Below are 26536 nucleotides of genomic sequence, written 5' to 3' on the forward strand. Positions count from 1 at the left end.
TTCACCAATCAAAAGAAATAGCCTGGCAGAATGGATCAAGAAGCAAAATCCAACAATATGCCGCAGACAAGAAACACACTTAATTCAAAAGGAAACTCATAGACTGAAAGTTAAAGGGTGGAAAACAATACTGCATGTGACAGGAACCTCAAAAAAAGCAGGAGTAGCTATCCTGTTTGCAGATCAAGTAGATTTCAAACCAACACTGATTAAGAGAGACGAAGAAGGACACTACATCCTTGTAAAGGGAAGAATCCAAGAGGAAGAGATGACAGTCATAAATATCTATGCACCAAACACTAGTGCACACAACTATATAAAACAAATACTAACGGACATGAAAAGTCATATATGCACTAATACAATTGTAGTGGGGGACCTCAACACCCCACTGTCACAAATAGATAAGATCAACTAGACAAAAAATAAGTAATGAAATACTAGAACTCAATCGAACTCTTGAACAAATGAGCTTAACAGATGTTTACAGAGTCTTCCACCCCACAAAATCAGAATACACATTCTTTTCAGCTTCACATGGGTCATTCTCCAAAATAGACCACATACTCACACACAGAACATGTTTAAGTAAGTGCAAAGGAATTGAAGTTATCCCCTGTATATTATCAGACCGTAGGGCAATGAAATTGGAGATCCATAGCAAAAAAACTCAAAAAATTTCATAAACACATGGAAATTGAACAATACACTTCTGAATAACCAATGGGTCACAGAAGAAATTCAAGAAGAAATCAGACAGTTCCTTCAATTAAATGACAATGACAATACAACATATTGGAATCTATCGGACACAATGAAAGCAGCCTTGCAAGGGAAATTCATAACAGTGAATACGCATATTAAGAAAACAGAACAAGCTCAATTAAACAACCTGATGCTGCACCTCAAGCTTCTAGAAAAAGAAGAACAGGACAACCCCAGAGCTCATACAAGGGAGGAAATTATAAGGATCAGAGGAGAAATCAATGCAATGGAGACTAAGAGAACGATACAGAAAATCAATGAAGCCAAGAGTTGTTTCTTCGAAAGAATCAACAAAATTGACAAACCCTTAGCCAAACTTGTCAGAAAAAGGAAAGAAAAGGCCCAAATCCATGCAATTAGGAATGGAAAGGATGAAATTACAACAGACCCAAGAGAAGTCCAGAGGATCATCAATACCTACTTCTAGAACCTATACGCCAATAAGATGGACAACACAGAAGAAATGGACAGATTCCCAGATACATATGAATTACCAAAGTTGAACGAAGAAGACCTACAAATTCTGAACAACCCAATATCAACCAATGAAATTGAAAACGTAATTAAAAACTTATCAACTAAGAAAAGCCTGGGCCCTGATGGCTTCACTGCTCAATTCTACAAGACATTTAGAGAGGAACTGCTGCCACTACTGTTTAAACACGTCAATGAAATTGAAAGGGAAGCAATACTCCCAAATTCATTCCTGGAAGCAAGCATCACCTAGATCCCCAAAGCAGAGAAAGACCCAACTGAAAAAGAGAACTATAGGCCAATCTCACTAATGAACATAGATGCAAAAATCCTTAATAAGATAATGGCAAACAGAATGCAGAAGAACATCAAGAAGATCATACACCCTGATCAAGTGGGATTCATCCCAGAGATGCAGGGATGGTTCAATATACACAAATCAATCAATGTAATACACTATATCAATAGAGCCAAGGACAAAAACCATATGATTATCTCATAGACGCAGAAAAAGCATTTAACAAAATCCAACATGCATTTATGATAAAAACCCTACAAAAAATTGGAATAGATGGTCTCTGCCTCAAACTGATAGAAGCCATCTATGAAAAACCAACAGCCAATATCGTACTAAATGGTCAAAAATTGAAATCCTTCACACTAAAATCAGGAACAAGACAAGGATGTCCACTATCACCACTCTTATTCAATATAGTTCTGGAAACATTAGCCACGACAATTAGACAAGAGAAAGAAATAAAAGGAATAAAGATAGGAAATGAAGAAGTCAAATTGTCATTATTTGCAGATGACATGATACTCTATATAGAAGACCCCAAGAACTCCACCAAAAGTCTTCTAGACTTAATAACCAAATTCAGTCAAGTAGCTGGTTACAAGGTCAACACACAAAAATCAATAGCTTTCCTCTACACCAATGACAGACTCACTGAGAGAGAAATAAGGCAAATAATTCCTTTCACAATAGCATCCAAACAACTGAAATACCTAGGAATCAACCTAACAAAAGAAATCAAAGACCTCTTCTCTGAAGACTATGGCACTCTGAAAAGAGAGATTGAAGATGATATCAGAAAATGGACAGACATTCCCTGCCCCTGGGTAGGAAGGATTAATAGAGTGAAAATGGCCATACTTCCAAAACTGCTATATAAATTTAATGCGATTGCCATTGAGATCCCAGCAGCATACTCCATGGACCTTGAGAAAACCAAAAATTCATTTGGAACAAGAAGAGACCCAGAATAGCAAAAGCAATTCTAGGTAACAGAGACATGGCAGGGGGTATCACAATCCCCAACCTGCAACTCTACTACAAAGCTACTGTGAGAAAAACAGCATGGTACTTGCAAAGAAACAGACCTGAGGACCAGTGGAACAGATTAGAAGATGCAGAAACAACGCCAGTCACACTCAGCCATCTCATCTCCGATAAAGGAGCCAAACACCCTCACTGGAGGAAAGATAGCCTCTTTAATAAATGATGCTGGAAAAATTGGGCTTCAACTTGCCAAAGATTAAAACTAGACCTGTATCTCTCACCATGCACTAAACTAAAATCAAAATGGATTAAAGATCTAAATCTTAAAATAGAAACTCTGAACCAGTTGAAACAGAGGTTAGGTAGAACCCTTGAAGACATCGGTGTAGGAAAAGATTTTATGAACAAAACCTCAGTTGCCTGTGAACTAGCACAAACAATCAACAAGTGGGATCTCTTCTTATTAAAAGGCTTCTGCACAGCAAGAGAAACCACCAGCAGTGTGAAGAGGCAACCCATGATGTGGGAAAAAATCTTCACGTGCTCTTCCTCAGACAAAGGTCTACTATCTTGAATCTGTAAAGAACTTTATCAGACCTCCCAAATTTAAAGACCCAATCCAAAAGTGGGCATCTGAAATGAACAGATATTTCTCAGAAAAAGAAGTAGAAATAGCAAATGAATACATGAAAAAATGTGCAGCATCACTGGTCATTTGAGAGATGCAAATGAAAACAACGCTGAGATTCCACTTCACTCCAGAAAGAATGGCTGCTATCATGAAATCAACCAATAACAAATGCTGGCGGGGCTGTGGGTAAAAAGGACCCCTGCTCCACTGCTGGTGGGAGTGTAGACTGGTGCAAGCACTGTGGAAATCAATATGGAGATACCTCAAAGAACTAGGACTGGAAGTCCCATTTGACCCCGCTATTCCACTGCTGGGGATCTTCCCCAAAGAGTTAAAAGAATCATACCACAGTGATATATGTGCGCCTATGTTCATAGCAGCACAGTTTGTAATAGCTAAAACTGGGAAACAGCCCAAATGCCCATCAACTGGAGACTGGATAAAGAAAATGGGTTTTTTATAAAATGGAGTACTACTCAGCCATAAAAAGTGAGAAATTAGAGACATTTATAGCTAAGTGGATTCACATTGAGGCGATACTCTTAAGTGTAATAAATAGGGCACACATGAATAAATACCGAATAGTTTCTCTGGTATGAGAAACTGAAAGTGAAAATAAGGACTAAATGTATAATAGATAATGTGAAATAGGAAGAAAAGGGGCAAAGTGGAAGGAAGTGGGAGGGCTAGGGGAAAGGCTAGAAGGGAATGGGATTAATATGAGAAAATGGAAAAATAGGAACAAAATCTTTGTAAATAGGGAGGACTGGAGGGGTTGAAGGGAGGGCTGGGCAAGGGTGAAAAATAAAAACCAAGAGAGACTATGTAAAGGTGCAAATTTCCAATGGTGAATGTCATTATATTGTATACCTAAAATGTACCAATGATTAGAATGAATAATCGATAATGCAAAATATGAAGAAAAGGTCCAACAGGGTAGGGGTAGTGGGAGGGGCAGGGGAAAGGAAAGAAGGGAAAGGGAAAATGATGAGAAATGGAAAAAATGGAAATAAAGTCTTTGTAAATAGGGAAGGAGGGAGGGTGTGAAGGGAGGGCTAGGAATGGGGAAAAAATAAGAACCAAGATGCATTATGTAAAGGTACAATTCCCAGTGAGAAATGTAATTGTGTTGTATACCTACAATGTACCAATAAAAGAATTTAATTTAAAAAAAGTCCAACAATTCTAACACTGAGTAAATATCCAAAGGAAATGAAATCATTATCCTGAAGCAATATCTTCACTCCTATGTTCATTTTAGCACTATTTATTATAGCCAAGAAATGGAATCAACCTAAGTGTTTATCTGGTAATGAGTGGATAAAGAAAATTTGATACATATATATCATGGAATACTCTTCATCCATGAAAATAATAAAATCTTATCATTTGCAACACATGTACAGAACTGCATATCATCGTGTTAAGTAAAATAATCCAGGCACAGAAAGATAAGTACTGCATGATCTCACTCATATATGGAAGTAACTATCAAAAGAGTTGATCCCATAGAAGTTTAAAGTATAGTAGTGGTTACCAGAGACTGAGAGAGAAAGTGGGTAGCAGCAATGAGGAGAATTTGATCAATGGATACAAAGTTTAGTTAATTAGGAGTAAGAAGTTCCAGTGTGCACCATAGGAAAACTATAGATAATAACCAGGTTTGTTCATTTCAAAACACTAGAAGAAAAAATTTTGACTGTTTTCACCAGAAATAAACGCTAAATATTTGAGATAATGTTTAATTTGATTTAAATATTAAGCCTTTATACGTGTATCAAAATATCACATGGAGGCCAGGGTTGTAGTTCCATGTCAAACTCTTACCTGGCATGTAGGAGGCCCTGGGTTCTATCCCTAACACTGCAAAAACAAAACAAAGAAAACTACATTGTACCTCTACTACCTAAGTGTATACAGTTTTGTGTTTTTGTATATGTTAAAATAAATTCAAATTTAAAAATACTTGGGAAGTGTAAGAGTCAGTCAAGTCCTGGTCTGTCCACTCCATTTTCCCCTCCATTTGAAGGCTCCAAAACCATCGACATACCTTCTGTTGAAGGTCTTTACTCACTAATCTGTTCCTTAGTCCCACTGGCTGGAAACCAGAAAGATGTTACGGGAGGCTCGAGCTTTGGTTCCTTGGCAAGAGACTAAAGAGGCTATGAGTAGGCTATGCCTGGCTGCATGACTGCTTTCCCCTTAGCAGAAGCAACATCAGTACCATAAACAGCAGTGAGGAGGTGGCATCAAGTACAGTATGCCAGCATCTGCAGGTTTCCTCAGGGGACTAAGCGCATCCACTTAAGGCAGCATGATGGCTCTTCCCAAGAACTGCAAGTGTCAGTGTTCCGGAGTGAGCCATTGTTATCACTTCTTACCTCAGCATCCCTGTGAGCTCTGTGCAGCCATCACTCTCCAGAGGCTTTCCATGCTCATCCCCTGAACCTCTTACTCCCTGTGGGGATAGCATTTCCACTTGCATGCTGACTTCCAAGAGAAGACATCAAAACAAGCACTGCTCTGCCATATAGATGAGGCTGCCTGTCTCTGCTATCTACTTTCAACCTAAGTTCATTGTCCCCCAGGTGGCACAGGAGCCTGTGCCACTGGCTTTGAGGACCACCTTGGGACAGTCTGACGCGTGAGCAGACAGTAAAGTTGATGACCTAACAGTACTTTAAGGAGTTAACTGTAAGAGTAGTTAACGTACTTGAAAATGCAAGAATAAAGGGCTGGGGATTTAGCTCAGTGGTTCCACTACCTGCCTTACAAGCACAAGGACCCGAGTTCAATCCCCGGTACCAAAAAAAACACAACAACAACAAAAAAGAAAACACAAGAAAAACTACTGCTTTTAGTGAAGATTGAAAATATGTTAGCAATAGTAAAGTGATTATTAGTCCTAGGCAGAGGTCAATTTGATATGCATTCATCCCTCAGTATCCATGGGAGGTTAGTCCCAGGACTCCCCCCAGATACCAAAGTGTGTGGATGCTCGTGTGCCTTATAGAAAATGGCATAGTATTTCTGGAGAACCTACACATCCTCCTGTATAATTTAAGTCATCTCTAGATTATTTCAAGTATCTAGTACAATGTCAGTATTATGTAAACAGCTGTCATACTATATTGCTTAGGTAATAATGACAAGGAGAAAAAAGCTCAATTTGCAGTTTATTAAATTCTTGGATGAAGAACTCATGGATGCAGAGGAACGATTATAGTTTAAAACGGTAAGACACTTTTCTATCAGAAGCAATGGAGAACTCCACAGCTAATCTTATTTCTCAGCTTTTCCTTCCTGAAGTCTTGGCTCTGGGCACTGGGCCTTGGGCACCAACTGACAGGCATTGAGAACCATGGTGTAACCACCAAGGAGTCCCAAACAAGAACTGATTTCATAAGGTAGTTTAAATTCACACAGCACTAAGCTTGTACTTGCTGTGTTAATACCAAAGTAGAAATGTATTATGTACTACATTCTTGTTCAATAGAACCCTGGAATTTTTAATGTGTGAATAAAATCAGTATAATAATGATGCAGTATCAAAGCACAAATAATAGGATTTTACTGAATCCTTTTATATTGTTCATTTACCATTGATTATAATTTCTAACCTGATAATAATTATGATGGTGGTAATGATAATAATAATAATTCCTAAGAGTCAGGAATAAATCTGGCAACTGAAAATACAGGGCAGTATAGTGCAGTAAAGTCCACAAGCTCAGAGGTGACCCCATACATAATAGATGGCAATTAGCTTTAATTCACTGAGCCATAAATAAGTTTTACTTATTATCTCATTTAGATTTCGAAAAGAAGTGCTTACTGTTGTAACAACATCAGACACTTGGTTCCTCAACACATTAATTAAGACATTGGAATGTTTTACAAATTCACCAGCCACAATGATAAAATAACAAACAGTAAATGTGGAAGAAAAATATCTATTTTAGGTCTTAGGCTCCGTCTTAGACTTTATGTGGGGAGCAAAATCCTCTTACCTTTTGATATTGTTATTGGTACTTACATTTACTTTGTTTCCAGTATCTGAGAATGTTGAGATGTAGTACATATCAAGATTGACTTGCCTATAATATGCAAGTGAATTCCCTAGAATATCATGTTCTCTGACTTCATAAAGGCAGTTTCTAATAAGCAATAATTTCACATTCTGCTATTCCAGTAAATTGCGGTGACTTAAGATATGTCCCATGTGAGGGCACATTAAAATCTCTGATGACTTGTTAAGAGAGGGAGATTTAATTAAAATTAACAGGCATTGCTAGGACACAATCCCCAACACCCACAACGTAAAGGAGGAGAAGTGTAATTTAGCTCACAGTTCCAGTATCAGGAGGCTCAGTCCATGGTCAGCAGGCTCCAAGGCAGGAACATCATGATGAAAGGACATGGTGGAGCAAAAGTGCTTAGTTTGTTGTGGCAGAGAAGCAGAGCAGGGGAGCAGCCCTGGAGAGGAAGGGTGAGGGAAGAGGTAGGCCAATGCCTCCATGACACACCCAGACACACTGTCAAGATTAGCCATTAAAGTAAGTCAGGATCATCATTAAATTAACAATCAGAAATATTTAGATCCATAAACAACTTTTTTCCTTAAAAGATGTGGCCACTTGTATATTCACAAGCCCATTACTGTTAGGACTCTGTATATCGGATACTGAAGAGACTACCATTTTCTGATATTTTGGAGATGGAGAAAAATGACAAAAGAAAAAAAATCATTTGAAATATTAAAGGTGATTAATGATCACAATGATCAGTGTTCATGTCATATCCTCTAAAAGGGAAACCTACTTAAGGAAAGAAAGAATGTGCCTTTAGGATGTAAGTCCACGGCCAACCACAGAGATTCTACCTGTTGGGAACAGTCTGTCTGAGCCTCATTAGAATGACAGTGGTCCTGGGAAGACACCTGCACATTTGTGGGTCTTTGACCATGATGGACTCATTACCTCTGTGCTTTTTCCTGGGGTCTTACCATTCTTTCAAACTTCACCCTCAAAGTTACCTTTCCTTAACCACCCCCCCCAAATAAAACCTCTCAGTACCAGGCAGAACCCCTGATTTCTGCTTCTGTGGTCCTGCAGCACCTCAGATTTGCCTGGTGAGAGCTTTGTGAGCCAGGATAAGGAACGTGGGCTTTTTTCTTACTGCAGTGGAGAGTAGTAAAAAGGATCGCACCAGTGAACTACCTTACTTCTGTGACGGTCATTCTGAACACAGAGTAGGACCTTTTTTAGCCACTGAGGTGGTGTCAATTCACATGGGGGAAATGTTGGAGGGGGCTTGCCAGGTCATTGGAATTTAAAATTAGAAGTCCTGGAGCAGAGGTGATGCAGTTTGGGACTTGAAGAAAGGTCCACCAGAGTGGCCGTCAAAAGGGAGGGATAGGGCCATGGAGGCATAACACTTTAGTGCCCAGTGCCCAGCTGCTACATTGTGTAAGCCTGCCTTCTGTCCAGATTGACTGATTTCCATCTGACATTTTCCAATCCCCTATAAGAAAGAGAAGAAAAAGCTATTTCAGTCTCTCCAAGCAGGCCTAGAAAAAACGTTGGAATCTGAGAGGAATTTGGCGATTTTACCTATGCTTCTCTTTCAAAGCATAAATCATTGTACTTAGAACCACATAAAGTGGAACAAATAATTTAAGACGTTTTTTCCTTTTTAGTACTTAAAATGACACAGGCAATTCCTTCTTTGTGAGTTGTTCTTCGTGTACTACTGTAATGAGCTATTGTGCTGAAGGTCTTTCCATCAATGACTGGGTGTGTTTCTTTTAAACAGGATACCCGAAGCAGAGGACTGCAGCTCCTCGAAATGGGTTTGTGCCCAAGCCTGACCCACAGGCCCGCGAGGCTGAGCGGCAGCTGGTCCAGCGGCTGAAGGACAGATGTGAGCGACAGGCCCGGCATCTTAGCCTCATTCAAGGGGAGCTGAGGAGAGCCATCTGTGGCTTCGATGCTGTGGCTGTATCCATGCAGTATTTCTTTGGAAAGGTGAGGCCATGTTTGGTGAATGCCGAAGGGGTTCTTGTTGGGGGTATTGAGGAGAGGACAGTGATGGTGACAATGGTTGTGAGTGTGTCGTAGTTTGGATTTGGGATTATGGGTGTCAGACGGTGATATGGAATCTCCTGCAGCATCCTATAATGTTTAGGGAGTTAAGTTTATCCTCACGCATCAATGAAACTGGTCTTGGAAAAATGATGAGTAATCTTGATTCCAAAAGAGAAAAATTATATAAAAAGAAAAAAAAAGGGTACACATAAACATTTTTGGAAATGGGATTTTTGAAGAAAATTAAGTATAGAATTATTTGCATTTTCTAAAGGAGATGGGCATATTCTGAAATGTCTGCTCATTTCACATGACAGAGAGGCAGAGCCACAGCACTACTGCTGGGCTGCCTACACAAGTAGAATGTGCAGGCCTCAGGGGCCCTCATCAGGGCCCTCCTCAGTGTTCAGAAAGGAACATGGGGTGGGCTGGCAGTCCTCCCTGCAGACTTGGGTTTTCTGAAAATGCAGAGACTATTGGTTTCTTCTCAGTGAATGTCTGGCGTTTCTAGGGCCAGGTCTGTTATCAGCCATGGAGCAGTAAGCTTCCCAGCTTCTCACCACTGGACAGAGGATGGTGGCAGCCTGGTGTCTAACTGCATTTGAGCTCTTACTTCAAGTAGCTAAGGTGTGCTTGGCAGCAAAAGTGAGCATTTACCTTAGAGATTAATATTATGAATGTCTTAGGCCATTTTTTTTTTTTAGTCAGGTCTCGCTATGTAGTTCAGGTTGATCTTGAACTCACTAGCCGAGGCTGGCCTCGAACTCCTGGCAATCCTCCTGCCTCAGCCTCCTGCAGGTGGGGATTACAGGCATGCACCACCATGCCCAATTATTAGTCCACTTTTTGTTGCTATAGCAAAACATATGATAATTTTTTTAATTATGAAAAAAACTTATTTGGGGCTCACAGTTCTGAAGGCTGGCAAGTCTAAGAGTACGGGACCAGCGTTCACTTGGCTTCTAGTGAAGACCTTGAGCTGCCTCATATTATGGCAGAAAGCAGAAGGGAAACAAGCACATGCAAATGAGCTAATCTGCTGTGACAACTCACTCTCTCAACAATGAATCTATTCCTATGAAAATTTATGCAATCTGGACAGAAAGACAGGAATCACTTTCAAGGGCTTTACTTCCCAATGTCACTTCGTTGGCAACCAAATTTCAACATGAATTTTGGAGAGAATCAAACCAAATCCATACCATAGCAATGAATGAGGGATTTTGGTTTATATGTGAAACTTCTGATATTTATAAGAAAGAAAAAGTAGAAATATAATTTAAATGTCCTCTAAATAAGAAAGTAAACTACCTAGAGGCCTGGAAAATTTAAAGAAGAAAAAAGAAGATTATTAATTAGCACCATGTCTTCTGGTTTCTTCCTTTATTTATCATCTTTATTCATCAGCCTTGAAGGACAGAGAACTTTTTAGCTTTTGTGATATGTTGTCCTTTCCTGCTCCAATATGGAAGCCTGAGCTACTCTTTTTGTTATCCTTTCTAAAAGCTTTCAGTAAAAAGAGTTCTTTATCCATTTGTTGTTGTAAGGGATGATAAGATGAATACATAGCACTAAAATTTCAGTTTCACTAATAGCTTCAACTTCCTTCCCAGCCAAAATTTGAACACCAGCAGTAAATGATGAATTTAGATTTTATATCTTTCTTTCTGGTCTAGTAATGTTAGTGTCAACTATGAGGTACTGAAATGGCCATGAATTAAATGAACATACACATTTTTGAGATGCCAAAGAGGCCTAGCTTGCTGTGTGGTAAATACAGAGCATTTTTCCTTTTAAAGAAGGAGTTAGATGGTTTTAGACCTTCAACTGGATATATATTTTCCAATAACTGTTAAGTCTATAATAAAGAAAATAAAACAGGTTTGCTCATTGAAACACTATGATCTCATTTATATTGTTACTCTGTCTGCTTTAGGATTCTTCCTTCCAGATTTTGTCCACAGAGTCCTATTAAATCCTTGATAAAAGTTTCATGTGGATGGGTGAATCAATAGACACTGATACAAGATATCGGTAATATGTATTATGTTTTATAAGTTGGAGCTTTTGGATACCACTTATGACATCATAACAAGTATGAGAGTTATTGTGCCAAAAATAAGGGCTAGGCCCCACAGTTTTGCACTTCTGTGCCCCAGGAAAGTTCTGTGTTGGCTCATGGACCATGAATTCATTTCTCCGCAGATTGCACATTTCTCTTAAATCAGAAACCAAGTGGGGCCAGCAGATGATTTGTAGCCTTCTCCATTAGACCACACTACGACTTGAGCTGTATTTGGCATGTCTGCAATGTGTATGGGGCGTATGAATTTCACTTGCTTCTCAATAAATCACTACCATCAACTCCAAGGAGACCTCTCAAATGATTGTGGCATTTCACCACCCCTACCATACATTCATTTCTCTATCTTTCTGATTTCTGCTCTATCTCTAGATAAATCTCAGAAGAAAAAGGAGACATAGTTTTTTTCTAAGTCCTAAACTGAGCATAATCAATGGCTTCTACACAGGCTATATTCCACATCACTTTCCAATAATACCAGAGTAGACCAGGAGATGTGACATGGTATGGAACATCTGGAAAAGCAGAGGTAGAGAAGCCTTGAACCTCCAATGATGGAGTCCTCTGAGGATTTGAGGGCTAGGAAGCCTGAAGTGGCCATGTCATTCCTGTGGGAAACATACTGTTATTATATGTGAGATATGCTCAGAGTTGAGCACGACAGCTATGAAGAAGTACAACATCTATAGCCAATTAAAAAATAAAGTCTGTTTTTGTTACCCAGTTACCCACCAGAACTCCATTCTGTAAGGGATCTGCCTGCCTCTTTTGTACATTGCCGTATATGCATCTACAAAGCACAATTGGGCACCATGTGCTAGCAAAAGCAAATGCCACCTCTGCCTCTGCCCAGCAGTGGGTTCTGGAGCAAGTTCATGGCCCTCTGTGATCCCTTCATCATCACCGATAGGAACAAAATCCTTATCTGCCCCTAGTCAAGTCTCTTCTGACCTGTATTGTTCACTTTCAGCTTCCTCCACTTCAAACAGGATTAATGATGCCTCTTCACAAGATTATTATGAGGAGGTGATGAATCAGTGGGCAAGGGTACTTTGAGCAAATAGTCAATAAAATGTTCTTCAAGTGGAAGGGAATCTGGAAAGATCTACCTTAAGGATTCTGTTCTCAAACCAGATGAGGTGAGATATATAAAGGGAACACTTAGTCCAAGCCACTCATATTTCATTATCCATGTTAAGTTCTCTAATCTGAAAATCTGAAATCCAGACTGTTCCAAGTCTGAAACCTTTTGAGTATTGACAAATGGAAAATTCTACGTATGACCTCAAAGGATGGTCACAGGCACACTTTAAATGTATTGTATAAAATTACCTTCTGCCTATATGTGTAGGGGGTAAATAAAACAAATGAATTTCATTTTTAGACTTGGACCCCATCTCCAAAATAAGTCATTATGTAGGTGAAACTATTTTAAAATATGAAAAAAAATTAAAATACACAAAAAATTCAATCCAAAACACTGGTGGTCTCAAACATTTTGAATAAGGGCTACTCAAACTTTATATGTACGTAAAGGGTTTAGCCTGGAGTGTTCTTGAAGAATAGAAATAATTTTTCTAGGCTAGCTCTTCAGTTGCTCTAATTTTTTTCCCTGCTTGTGCTGATGCCTATAAAGTAGAAATAGAATGAAAAAATGGGGAAAAAAGAGAAAGTATTAGAAATAAGTCTCATCCTTGTACTTTTATAAATATATAAACTCAGACAAGAATCTTCAATTTCTGCTCCACACTTACAGTTCCTGTCATGGTGACTGTGAAAGTTGTCAGCTTTGACGTAGCCTCAGCCCAGCTCAGGGACTTTAAAATGCCACCTTGAGATGCAGACGCCAGCCTTGGGCTTGAGCCGGCTCCAGGCAACCATGCCCCTGCAGCAAGCCAAGTTCCTCACAGGCTGAACAGACCTGCTGCAGTCCATGGTCCCAGATCTCTAGGTGGTGTAGTAATGAGCGTGACTCTCTGGGACTGGCAGTTCCTCTGGATCGAGTTAAATGATTTGAATCTTTCTCTTGCTACATGGTTCCTGGGAATGCTACTCTTTAGCAACCTCTGGTGGTTTATCCATGAAACAGTCCAGAGAATGGTCCTGCTGTTCAGAGTGGTATGGTTCATCGAACAGCGTGGAGTTTTGTATTAGTGACATGTGAGGGTTATTTATTTTCATTTTATTTTAGTGAAATGCATCCTGTTTGTTATGGTTTAGATCTAAAATGTCCCCCAAAAGTCTCATGTGTGCAGAGGTGAGATTTTCAGAAGGTGATTATGTCATGGTCTTGGGGGCACTATACTTGTCAGTGGATTGAAGGAAGAGGAGGTGATGGCTCAGCATGCTGTGAGGAGGTGAGGTCTGGCTGAAGGAGATGCATCACTGGCGTGTGCCTCCGGAAGGCATAGCTCTTGCTGTGGCTCTTCTCCCCTATCTGCTTCCTGGCTGCCATGGGTTGAATAGCTTCCTTCACCAGGTTCTTCCACCATGCCATTTCTGCCTTGGAGCCAGCAACCAAATTCTGAACCTTCTAAAGCCATAAGCCAAAATAAACCACCCCCTCCTTTAACCCACAGCTGTCAGATATTTGTCCCAGAGACAGAAAAATCACTAATACAATATGTATCTGATACTTTAGGTTTATTTGTTGTCATTGTTATCATTAACTTTATGAATGTGACAGTACATGATGACTTTTGCTTTTTAGTTATTTTTAGTTTAGACAGAAAAGAGATGAAAATTAATGTCAAACAGGCCGAGGATTTAGCTCAGTGGTTCTGCCGCCTGCCTGCAAGTGCAAGGACCCAAGTTCGATCCCTAGTACCAAAAAGAAAATTAATGTCAAACATATCTGTATTGTGTTAGCTTTCCATTACTATGATAAGATATCTGAGAAAATCAAGTTAGAAAGAGACAGGTTACTCAGGGTCACAGTTTTGGATGGTGCTTTGGGCCTGAATGGAGGAAGCACATAATGTGTAAGTATAGGATGGAACAAAACTACCCATGTCCCATGTCATGAGCCAGGAGGAAAAAAAGAGAAAGGAACGGGCCAGGGTCCTACAGTCCCCACAGTGGCATGCCCCCAATTACAGTGGACCCTCGAGTTACGACTGGCCTGACATATGAACAACTTGAGTTACAACCAGAATTTTAGTTTCAACTTACAACCAAAGTCTTGAGTTAAGACCAAAATGCTGGCCACTTGTGCTTCCAGATGGTCTAAGATAGAGATTTAATCCTTAAATAGTTCTGGAAGAAACATTACAACATCCTTTGCTGTGTGGAAATCCTGGACCACTGTCTCTCTAAGGACACTGAGATATGGAAGAAAGTGTGGCATAAAATTATACAGGAGAGACTTTGAAGGCTGTGTAGAGGAGCCTGGGCCTTCAATTGACCAACTTGAGTTACAACCAGCTCTCACAAGCAAATTGAGTTTGGAAGTCAAGGGTCCACTGTACCTAAGAACCCCCCCACTAGACTCCACCTCTTAAAAGTTCCACCACCTTCCTGTAGCACCCCCGTGTGGACAAAACACATGGGCTTTTGGGAACTTTCCAGATCCACACTGTACTGTACCATGTACTTTCTAAACTTAATACAAAATTAATAATCCCCAACTTCCTTCTTCCCAAAATGCATAATGTATTGATTTTACTACTTGATTTTTGTTACAAAAATTTTAAATACAGAAGAGTGGAAATAATGACGTAAATTCGCATTTTCTGTTTTTAACATTTATTACATTTTACCACATTCACTTTACCTGGACTTTGTTGTTCGTTAGGGGTCTATATTAATATTTAATATTTTATATATTTCAGCCTCAATTCACTTATGTTAGCAGAAGATGGGCCTATGGAGAACTAAAAATATAGAAAAGCAGAGTTTCTTTATAACAATAGACCTCCAGGGCCGAGGATGTTGCTCAGTGGTGCTGCCGCTTGCCTCACAAGTGCAAGGACCCAAGTTCAATCCCCCGTATCAAAGAAAATAAAATAAAATAAACAATAGACCTCCCGTTGATTGACTATCTACAGTGACCTAAACTTGTTAATACATTATTTTAACTTTAAACTCTATAACTGGTGTAGATGTCATTCTACTGTGATAGGCAGGGAAACTGAGGCTCAGGGAGATTGCACAGCCCTCTGAAGACAGCATAATTAGAAAATGATGGAGCCAAGATAAAAATACAGGTCAGTCCACATCTAACAGCTGAGTTTTCCCACTATATGATGATGCTACTTCTCCTTTTCCCCTCAATCCTCAAAGTGTTTTGTTGTAGTAAAGATAAAAAAACATAATTGGAAAATAAGAGAAACAGTAATCTAAAAGCTAAACATTTACACAACATGCAAACAGAAAATAACAAAGCAATCTTTGACCTGTTGCTGTAAAAAAAAAGAAAGAAATAAAAAGTTATATTCTCAAAGGAAAGCAAGATTATTATGAATTAGAAGACTTGAGGAGCCACAATGGAGTCAGGGGTTGGATTTGGGGTTAGTAAAGATGAAGGAAAAGCATACCTCGGAAGGCATGGCCAGGGCCTGCTCTCTGAAAATGAGGTCCTCCTATCTCTAACTTCTTGAAAAATTGGTTAATTGTTTATTAACAGAGAATTTGGCCCAGAGAATGCTTTTTAAAAGCATGGTACTTTCTCTGTAAGGGATGGCAGGCTGCTTTATCTTTCATGCTTGCTCCCCACTACCTGCCTCTGTTCTTTGGTCAGGGAAGTGTGTGTGATAGAGGGGAAGAGAGAAGAGACAGAGGTAGAATCCTTTTATAAAATAAATATTTCCTTACTTTAGCCATTGAAAGCATTTGGATTTTGAATTCAGGGATTCATCAGGATGCCTGTCTACCCTAGAGCTCCAACAGCAGGAGAGAAGCCATTATATTCACCAGACACAGGACTTCCTTTTTCAGCAGTGGTGCTCCTGAGCAGGGCTCTCAGAGCAGTAATTACACCTGATCAGAATGGGAAACAGTAAGCTCCCTAAATCCTAAAGAGGGGCCTGTAAAGATAGTGTTCTGTGCCCCATTGCCTTATGAACAGGGACCTGTGGTTATCTGCTCTTCTCTTAATTTCCCTCAAATAACTAAAGGCTTAAAGAACATGTGAGCACTTGAATTGGCGTCACTGATAGTGATTCAGCACAAGATGTGTTCTGAAATGTTGATGAAGTGGTAAATGCAAGGCAAATTGATGATTCCAATGATCATTATTCTGAAAGGATGCTACGTGTCATAGATATGATACCTGGCAGTGGAAGGTTTGCTTTTACTCTCAGGACTCTAGCTGAAGAAATTTCATAGTATAAGCCCCAAATATCAAAATATCTTCCAAATCAGGGGATAGAATCCCTTAGATGTACCCTATCTTTGGGCGCCAATAATGGAAAACATCATGGCAGTTTGGATATAAAACACAGGAGCAGAGGCTTCTCAATATTTATGGAAGATCTTCATTTCCAGAGCCTGATAAAACCCAACCTCATTGATAATAATATAAATTTCATAATAAGCTGCAATAAGATCAGAATCAATAAGGTAAAAACTAATTGGCCCTGTTACTGGATCTTATCTTTTATGCTTTGTCATAAATGGTTCATTTTTTTTTCAAATGTAGTAATTCACTTTTGAAGGCAGGTGGACACTTTAAGGGGGGTGGGGAATGATTTTAACTTGTTGCTTTGGGAAGGCAGTCAACTACTGGCATAGTCCAGGACTTTCTGAACAGAGCCCCAGTTGCCTTCCCAGTTGTATAAGGAAATAATACAAAGAATCAATAAATGAGATTATATCAAATTAAAAACCCTCTGCATAGCAAAGAAACAACAGAGTGATAATCTAGAGAATGAGGAAAAATTCTTGCCAGCAGGTCCTCAGACAGAAGATTAATAACCAGAATATATTTAAAAAACCTCAAAGACCCCCCCAAATAAAAGACTCAATCAAAAACTGGGCAATTGAAATAAATAGACACTTCTCAGAAAAGAGTAATACAAATGGCTAATAAATACATGAAAAAATGCTCAGCATCTTTGGCCACTAGAGAAACGCAAATTAAAACAACACTGAGATTCCATCTTACTCTGGAGAGAGTGGCCATCATCAGGAACTCAAAAACAACGAATGCTGGAGAGGCTATAGAGAAAATGAAACCTTTCTACCTTGTTGCTAGGAATGTAAACTGGTACAACCACTATGGAGATCAGTATGGAGATTCCTCAAAAAACTAAAAATAGAAATTCCATTTGACTCAGCTATTCCACTTCTGTGTATTTTCCCAAGAGTTAAATACATCATGTTACAATGACACATGTATACACATGTTTCTAGCAACACAAATCATAACAGCTAAATCTTGGAAGTGGCCTATATGTCAACAGAGAGATGGATTTTTTTAAAAGGTGGTATATATACACAATGGAGTACTACTCAACCATAAAAAGAATAAATTTGAGTCATTTGTGGGAAAATGGATGCACCTTGAGACCATAATGCTAAGTGAAATAAATCAAACACAGAAGATTAAATATCATATGATTTCTCTTATATGAAAAACCCAAAGTATAAATAATTTGAAGAGCAAAATAAAAGATAGATTATAGGAAACAGAGAGGGAGACCTTTTACAGATGGGAAGGGGATCTCGGGATGGAGGGAGGAGAGAGGAAGGAGATAAAAAGGGTTAATATACAATGTATGCATACCAACTCCCCGCAATGAATGTACTCATTGTGTGGCACAAATACATATTAATAAAAGGGACAAAAGCTAGAAAGGCAGTCTGTACACTTTCCCCAGACTCAAGTGAACAGTTGGTTAAAACTGCTCACAATAAAAATACATGCCTTGAATATACCTTGGGAGGCAAAATTCAGTATTGTCTTCCTTCAGGCCAGAGGCAGCAGAGTGGGGCAGGACTGGCATTTCAAATGCCAAACCACCCAACCCTTCTAGACCCATGGCTTCTACAAATACCACAGTGTGCACTTAAATGTCATTGGAAACTTTCTTTCATCAGTCAAGTGCTAAAAACTCATCAAATTCAAACAAATGATCATGTTAAAGACTAATTACTGTGAGATACGGATAGCCTCTGCCCCAGAACCTCGTCCCAGTGAGAAGTGCATTCATTAGCTTTCCTAAAACTCAAAGTTTTTAGAAAATAGTTCCTAAAGATCCAACTCCAGCTGTTTGTTTTTGCTTGTTGGTTTGGTTTTGGTAAAGTGCAGTTACTAACAGCCCCATCTCAGGGCTGACGGGAGTGAAGGGGCCCTAGGGCCCTGGGGCTGCAGTTTCGTTCCGCGCCTCTAATGCTAAGAGGCCATGGTATCATTAAATGCCAGGAATGGCTCCACTCCTCCTTGGTGACACAGTGTGCCTGTTCGTCTGCCTAGTACTCATACCTGAGATGTAATGATCACAGTTTTAAAAATACGACTATTCTTTCTAGGAAAATCATTTAAATAATAAACTTCCGTGGAGCATCTACAACCTGACTCAGTCTCTAAGGACACCGTCATTTCCTACAGCTCAGGAGAATGACCAACACAAAGGCAGAGAGATAGCTCGCAGTGGTAACCTGACAAAGCTGAGCCCTCTCCTCGCCACCTTCTGGGGTCTGGTCTCTGAAGGCATAAGTGACATAGTGGCTTTTACTATTGCTTTTCATCTGGGACTAGAACTGGCCCCTCACTGCAGACAGCAAGTCAGGAGGTAAGCCCCCGTCCAAGAGTCCATATCCCTCCTCTTCATCAATACATGCACTCTAAATCCATCTTTGATCCTGAAGATAGGAAAGTGTCTACTGTAATCATGGTGCTTAATTCAACACCCACTTGTTAAATGGAAGATATGAAAACTTGGTCGCAGGCCCTGACTTCCAGTTCCGAAGATTAAAACAGTTACTCAAATCATTGGAACGTGTGGGTGGAATGTGGTGGGTGTGATGTGGAGCTGAGGGAGCCCAGAAGAAGGAGGGTTTCCTCTAGCCAGAGTAACTGGGCACCTTCACAGAGCAGGGATGCATATGAGCTCACTCTGGAAGAATAAATAAGACTGCAGAGAGCAGAGAGGGAAGAATCAGGCACCGCACACAGCAGAATGTGAGCAGAGGCTGGCACAGCTCAGGGGAAGGGCGAGTCCTTACTGCAGAGGGTAATGAGTCCAATTTGCCTAAAACTGGAGGCATGAAGCAGGAACAAAAATGAGGCTGAAAAGTTTGGTGCTTTGACTAGCGAAGTAAACAGGTTCATTATTTGAGGCAGTCAGGATCTCTGAGAGCATGAAACAGAACACTATTGTAAGCTGCATCTTAGGAAGATGAATATGGTAGCTGGGTATGAGATGGATGATAGGAGGAAAATTCCAAGTAAAGAAAAAAATGGCAGGCTTGGTGGAAGAATAATAATCTAGCCAATAGGTGAGAAGGGTCATAGAATCCCAGGTTTTGATGGAAAGGAGACAGCAGCGGCAGGACTTGAGGACCCAGTTGTGAGCCTGACAGTTAAGTTAGATAAGAGGTGTTTAACAGGTATGAAATCCCTCAGTGAATTCTCAACAATATCCACGTAGAAATCACAAAACTGGAAAGTCAGTTCTAAGAATTTAGGAATTGTGTGTATAGAGAGCTCAGAAATTTATTAACGGGTCATGGGTTGCCTGTAGGCAATTTCTGGAACTGCACATTTTATGACCCTGTGAACCCTGAAGGTTGAGGAACAAATAAAGGAACAACAATAGAGATGGACATTTCTCCAGAACTACACTTCTAGCCCAAATATCATTCATCCTTTTGAAATTCAGGAGCTATAGTGTGGAGCTTAATCCCATATTCCAGGGGTATTGTTGTCTCTCCCATCTTCTCCAGAAATTTTATTGAGGCTCTAAATTGCTGCTTCTCTTATATTTATTTAGCGATGACATTGCTGTTCTGTGTGTGCAGACTATGTTTAGGTTCATGTCCCTCCAGGGCTGGGACAGTGGCCCGTGTGATTTCCAGGATACTTTCTATGTGGTGATGCTGGAATCTCAAAAGAGGAGTTAAACAGAGATCTAGGTGTCAGGAAAAAAATGGGGCACTCTAGAAAAATAAACTTGGAATCATTTACGTACAAGTGACAAAGAAAGGGATGAGATTGATAAAGTGTGTAACGAGTCAAGACCAGTGTTTTGGGAAACATCTGTGCTTCCCATGTAGGAAGCAGGGCACAAGCAGGGCCCCAGAGGAGACAGAAGATATTGAGAAAGGTTGGGGGAACAGAGTAGCCCACCTCACTCACAGTGGCCCACCAGGAAGGGACCTCTGAACCCTGACAATGATTACATAACCAGGCATCAATGGACAAAAAGGAAACAGATTGAGACAGTGCCCTGGCCTTTGGCAGTTTGAAAGGGGTATCTATGAAGAGGTAAAAACAGTCAAATTTTCCTGATTTCTCTGTGAGTAAGTGGTTTAGCAGTTTGTCTTCCCTTCAGCCCAGGGTGAAGCCAGCATCTTCCCCTATGAGAAGTGACAATGGCGCCATCTACAGGGAAATGTTTAAGAAATGGAAGTCTGTGCTTAAATCACACCAAACATTACCTTCAAATCCAAGGAATTGTACAAAAAATAAGCGCTGCTCTTCTCCCCCTTGTTCAATATTGTGTGAACCACAAGCTCACTTATCCCACAATCTTAATTGAAACTAAGTTTGAAACTAAAAACACACAACTCCTTTCATTTTTCATTTTATTGCTGATAATCAAATTACTAAGACAGCAAGAAAAAGATTTATGTAGTACCTTGAAAGCAGCTTGCCTATGATATAGTTCATAAAAGCAATTATATATTGCACAAACTTAACAGCCCAAACGATTTATACCTGTAATTTAGTGTCTGAAGAGAATGAAAGCCCGTTACTTCTACCTTCCCAGGAATAAAAAGAGAAACATTTAAAGTCTCAAAGTAATGAAATTCTATTACCTGAAAATATTCTCTTGAAAACAAAAACTAATCATAACTAATGTGTTGATAGAAGAGCTATGAAGTGATACTTTCTCAAATTTTTCTTCAATAGTATTTTCCCAACTTTTACTTCTATTTCAAAGACATTCAAAGCTAGGATGCGGGATCTATAGTTGTTTTAAATCCATGAAGGAGGCAGAACAAGAAGTGAGTAGTGAGAGGAGAGCATTTGAAATGAATGAACAATGGCTGCGTAGATAGCCATTGTTGTTATACTCGATCTTAGCCAAAAGGCTGAGAAGCGATTGTTGTTAATCTGACTATATTAATAATTACTGTGAGTGGGTTAGATATAACAATTAAAGGGCAGAGATACTCAAAAGACTTAAGAACCCAACTTTGATGACTAATCTTGATTGTAAACTTGATTGATTTGAAAGTTGTCTAGGAGATGAGTAAAGTATATTTCTGGGTAGGTCATGGGCACTGTATCTGATCCCTGGCCCCTTCCTGTCTGGCTCTCTTTCTTCTCTATCTGCTCTGGCCACCATAAGGTGAGTAGCTTTCTTCTCCCACACTCTTCTGCCATAATACTTCTGTCTTGGAGTCAGCTGACCTTGGACTAAAACTTCTAAAACTATAAGCCAAAATAAACCTTTCTCTTTTAGGTTATGGATGTCAAGTATGTTGGCCTAGAGATAAAAATCTATCTGATATACCAACTATATGTTTTCTACAAAAAATCCAATTTAAATCTAATGTTCTGAATAAAAGTAAAGAGCTAGAGAAAGAGATGTTTTATTCACACCAAGCAAGAGAGCTGGAATAACTATTTAATTTTAGATGAATAAAACATCAGAAATAAAGAACATTATCAATGATCAAGAAGAGCAATGTGTAATGATAAAGGGGTCAGTTCTCCAAGAAGACATACAATGCATAAATATATCTATTGATGTTTTAGACCTACTCTGTTGAGTTCCAGTGACTTGTACATTCAGGTGATGTTCAATTATTGTAGTTCTGTGAGCCCTGTTGCTTCAAACTCAGAAATCTCCTTAAGAACTTCCAAGATGTAGGGGGAAATATTTGTAAATACCTGCTGTATCCTGGGCATTCCTATGCCTTCATTTTTTATGCATATTGTCTCATTTGATCTTTATATTATCCTTTTGGTGTAGGTATTTTGGTGTCCATTTTCTAAATAATTCGGGTTGCTTTTGTCAAATAATTATTATTTTATCCATCAGATATTTTTCAAATACCTGCTAGGTGTTAGAATAATAACCTGCATATGACCCAGAGCCTCCCTACAAGAAAATTCCAGTCAAATATCACATTTACTAATTATAAAACACCTCCTTCAATCCTTCTAACATCATCAAAAGACAGTCACCAAAGGAGAGCTTTTGGTGTGCCAGTTTTCTAGGTAAATAAATAGAGGAAGAGAAGTTGTTACTTGCCTGAGGTCTCATGGTCTGTAAGCAGTAGACTAAAGACTTGACACAGACTATTCCGGAGACCTGATGTACAAAATGATGACTATAGTTAATAATTTTATATTGTACACTTGAAATTTGTTAAGAGAGTAGATTTCAATCCATTTCTCCTTTGCCCCACGATCAGTTGCCAGCAGTGTTTTTGGCTGCAGCAATTATGCCATGGTAATTTCTGGATTACAGTCCTAACTTTATCTCCAATTTGCCCCAAAATATGTTACTTTCATTATGATTTTCACATTACTTTAGTACATCAATAGTCTTTGGAAACAAAAGTCATAATTCTGCTTATAGTATTCTATTTTTAGTAGTGGTAATTCTATTTACAAAATACAGTAATTCTTGATAGCTGAAAATTGAATGAATGTTGGAAGTGAGATGCACTTTTTCTATAAATGAAAAATGGTTCTTAAGTGTTCTCACCCAATATATACGAAAAAGGTAACTATTGAGATGAAGGATTTGTTAATTAGCTTAATCACAGTAGTGATTTCACAATGCAAACATATGTCAATACATCACATTGTATGCTCTAAATGTATTTAATTTTTGTCTCCTAATAAAACTGGAAAAATATTTTATGTGGGCCTGCCGCTAAATGTAGTATGCTGTTCCAACTATGGTATTTTATTGACAAATATGTGAGATTGATTTGCCATGTAAAATTCACCAGTGGTTAGAATGATGAAGAGGAAAGTTTTGCCTATGAGCATAGCCGTATGAAGCCATGTGGACCATTTATTCCCAATCCCTTCCTGTGGCCAGAGCTGCATAGAATGTGACAAGTCTCTAAAATTCCCTATGGGTGTTAACACATGACCTTTTCTTGTGTGATGGTGAAAGAATTTCTGCTTTGATTTCCTTTGTCCCCATATCAGCCTATCAATATCAAGAGAACAAGAGAACAAAATCTCAATGCAAAATAGTTAATCTCATACTAAACGTGTCAGTTCTGGCAGTGAAGCACCATCTTCATTATCTGCAGCAGTAAGCCAGACTCCATGCAACATTTGGTGCTGTAAGTGAAGAAGAAATATTATTGATTATTCTTGATGCTCTACATTACCAAATCATAGATAATAGTGGTAGGTACTATGTTGAGATGAACTATGAAGTTGGTCAAAAGCATGGTACTCTGCCTCACATCTGCAGACAAAATACTCATCTATGTAAGACTGTCCACCATGGCCACGGCAAACCATGAAAGATATTTGGGTGTCACAGCAGGTGTCCATTAAATAAGAACACATGAAATGCTATGTTTCCCTCAAAGGTAAATATTTGAGCAGTTTTCTAGACCAAAGATATCAGAATCTTTATATTATTACATATACATATATGTGCATACACTTGGCAATAGACAGCCCTCAGAATGAGCTCCTCCTCAGAGTGACCATTTCTTTGTTTTAACAGTGCTAGGGATTGAACTCAGGGGGTCACACATGCTAGGCCACCTCTGAGTTACCTCCAAAACCCCCAGAACTATTTCTTATATGAAGATCCAATACACAAACTTAGCACATGGTTTTCACTGAGTTTCAGGTCTAGGTAAGATGGTGGGTGCATGATCCACCTTGCCTTTCCCACTGAAAACAGTAAAACATGGCCAGAATTCAAGGAGGAATCCAAAAAGGAATGCATAGGCATACTGGGAAGAATACAATTTGAAGTATCATAGAACTGATGGGGAAATTATAGGTTTTTCTCTCCAGTATCCCCTAGCTGAACTTGGTGCAGCTTGATGTCTGGGACACCACCTGCATATCACAGGAGAAGCCTTGAGTTTTGGCTTGAGAGGTGGGGAGAGGAATCCCTAGCACTCACAGAGAGCTAGGGAAATCTCTCTCTTCCTTCTTTATTTTCTCATGCCCTAACCTGTGAGCAGCTTCACAGTGGCAGCACCAGAAACTTGGCAAAGCCATACACTTAAGGAAAGACAACTTTCCTCTCTACTAGGATGAGCTGTGGAGGAAATCCCCAACAGGGTGGAGGAAATCCCCATTGCCTTTATCCTTTCTCTGTTCTTCCTCCACTTAGCCACATATATGACCACAGTGGGGGCGATAACTGTAGTATAAGATTTCTGGCTGAAAGACAAGCGAGTGGATCAAACCCCAAAGAACTAGAAAGGAGTGAAGAGATTGAATTTGGGAAGAACTTAGGATAAAGACTACATAAATTGCTAATGAACCTCTGGGCTCATTCCTGAGATTATATATATGAATTTCACCCAATAAACACATATAGACTTTGAGAATGAACTGCAGGATAGAATACCACCCAAGTCCCATATTGGCCAGAGTGTGGTTCAAATGTGGGACAGATCCTGTTAGCACTTCAAAAGTTTTGAAAACAACTGGCATTGGGAGTGTAGCCTACGGAAAACTGAATGGAACCAGTGACCTGAACTCTACCTGATAGTTGCCTGCTCTTGATTCTTGTAGGATAGAAACAAGACCCATGGTTTTATAATGTAATATTCAAAATGCCCACCATACAGTCAGAAATTACTCACCATACAGAGAACTGTATGACAAAAGGCAATGAACACAACAAAGTGAACATGATAGACATCATATTTATTTGACAAAGCTATTAATTACAGCCATTTTTACAGTTCTCCAAGAAGTAAGGAGGAGTATTCTTGAGTAGAAAGTTTGAAAATCTTATGAAAGAAATAAGATATAATAAAGACCTAAATGGAAAATAATAGAACTAAAAAATATAAATTATCAAAGTAAGCTCACTGGATGTAGATAATAGAGAAGAGTCAGTGAACTTGAAGATAGATCAATAGACATTGTCCAATCTGAACAACAAAAAACATTATAATTTTAAAAATGGATCCCAGGAGCCTGTGAGACAATATAAAAGTCTAATATTTCTATTATTGGGCACCTAGAAAAAAAGAATGTGATACAGAAATGTAGTTAAGAAATAATGGTTGAAAACTTCCCCGAATGGTGAAAAAACATGAGCCTCAAACAGGATAAGCCCGAAGAAATCCATGCCCAGATATACAGTCAAACTGATAAAAAGATAAAGAAAAAATACTGAAAGCTATTGAAGGAAACTACCTTTGGTGGAACAACAATTGTAATGACTTTAAGTTTCTTAGCAAATTATGGAGGCCAGAAACTGGAAAAATTTCAAAGTGCTAAAAGGACCATCAACCCAGAATTCCCTATCTAGTGAAAATAGAATTTTAAAATGAAGATAAACACATTCTCTGATGAAGGAAAACTAAATTCTTTGTTAGCAGTCTTAGTCTAAAAGAACCATTAATGAAGTTTTACTTCATTAGGGAAGATGGGAAGTAATACCAGAAGAAAAATTAGAATAACAGAAATAGCAACAGAATTAGTAAATATCTGCAACTGGGTATGGTAGCACATTTTGTAATCCCAGCACTCTGTGAGGCTAGGATTACAAGTTAGCAACTTAATGAGACCCTGACTTAAAATAAGAAGTAAATAAAGAGCTAGAGATGTAGCTCAGTACAAAGGCTCTGGATTCAATCCCTAGTACCACAAAAACAACAACAAAATAAACATAATAGACTATCCTTTCCTTATTGAGTTTTTTTAATGACATTGGTTGGATGGAGTTCACAGTGTACATATGTGTGATTCATAAAATGTCTACAAAGGGGTGAGTGGAAAGGAACCATTGTAATGGCAAGGTTTCTACATTCCACTCATGATAGCCAGATTTCAGTTCCAATTAGATTGCAAAAAGTTAAGTTTTCATACT

General features: G+C 39.1%; 1 protein-coding gene and 1 pseudogene across 9 annotated transcripts in view; both read left to right on the forward strand.

The window, feature by feature from the left end:
• The window catches only part of Mtus2 (microtubule associated scaffold protein 2), a 716842-nt gene that overhangs the window by 531362 nt on the left and 158944 nt on the right, over positions 1–26536 (forward strand). For all 8 annotated transcript variants that reach the window (XM_087199504.1, XM_087199503.1, XM_087199498.1 and 5 more), the window contains one exon: positions 8967–9178. In XM_087199504.1, the coding sequence (XP_087055630.1) occupies positions 8967–9178 (212 nt within the window). The remainder of the gene's footprint in view (positions 1–8966; positions 9179–26536) is intronic.
• LOC110343929 (GTP-binding protein 4-like) overlaps positions 9251–26536 on the forward strand; it is a 37799-nt pseudogene continuing 20513 nt past the window's right edge. Inside the window, exon 1 of the transcript XR_015446671.1 lies at positions 9251–9256. The product of XR_015446671.1 is annotated as a GTP-binding protein 4-like (transcript). The remainder of the gene's footprint in view (positions 9257–26536) is intronic.

This window comes from Heterocephalus glaber, unplaced genomic scaffold (genome assembly GCF_053883595.1).
Source record: "Heterocephalus glaber isolate CG9 unplaced genomic scaffold, H.glaber_assembly_v1.0 deba00001720, whole genome shotgun sequence".
In the NCBI taxonomy this organism is placed as follows: domain Eukaryota; kingdom Metazoa; phylum Chordata; class Mammalia; order Rodentia; family Bathyergidae; genus Heterocephalus; species Heterocephalus glaber.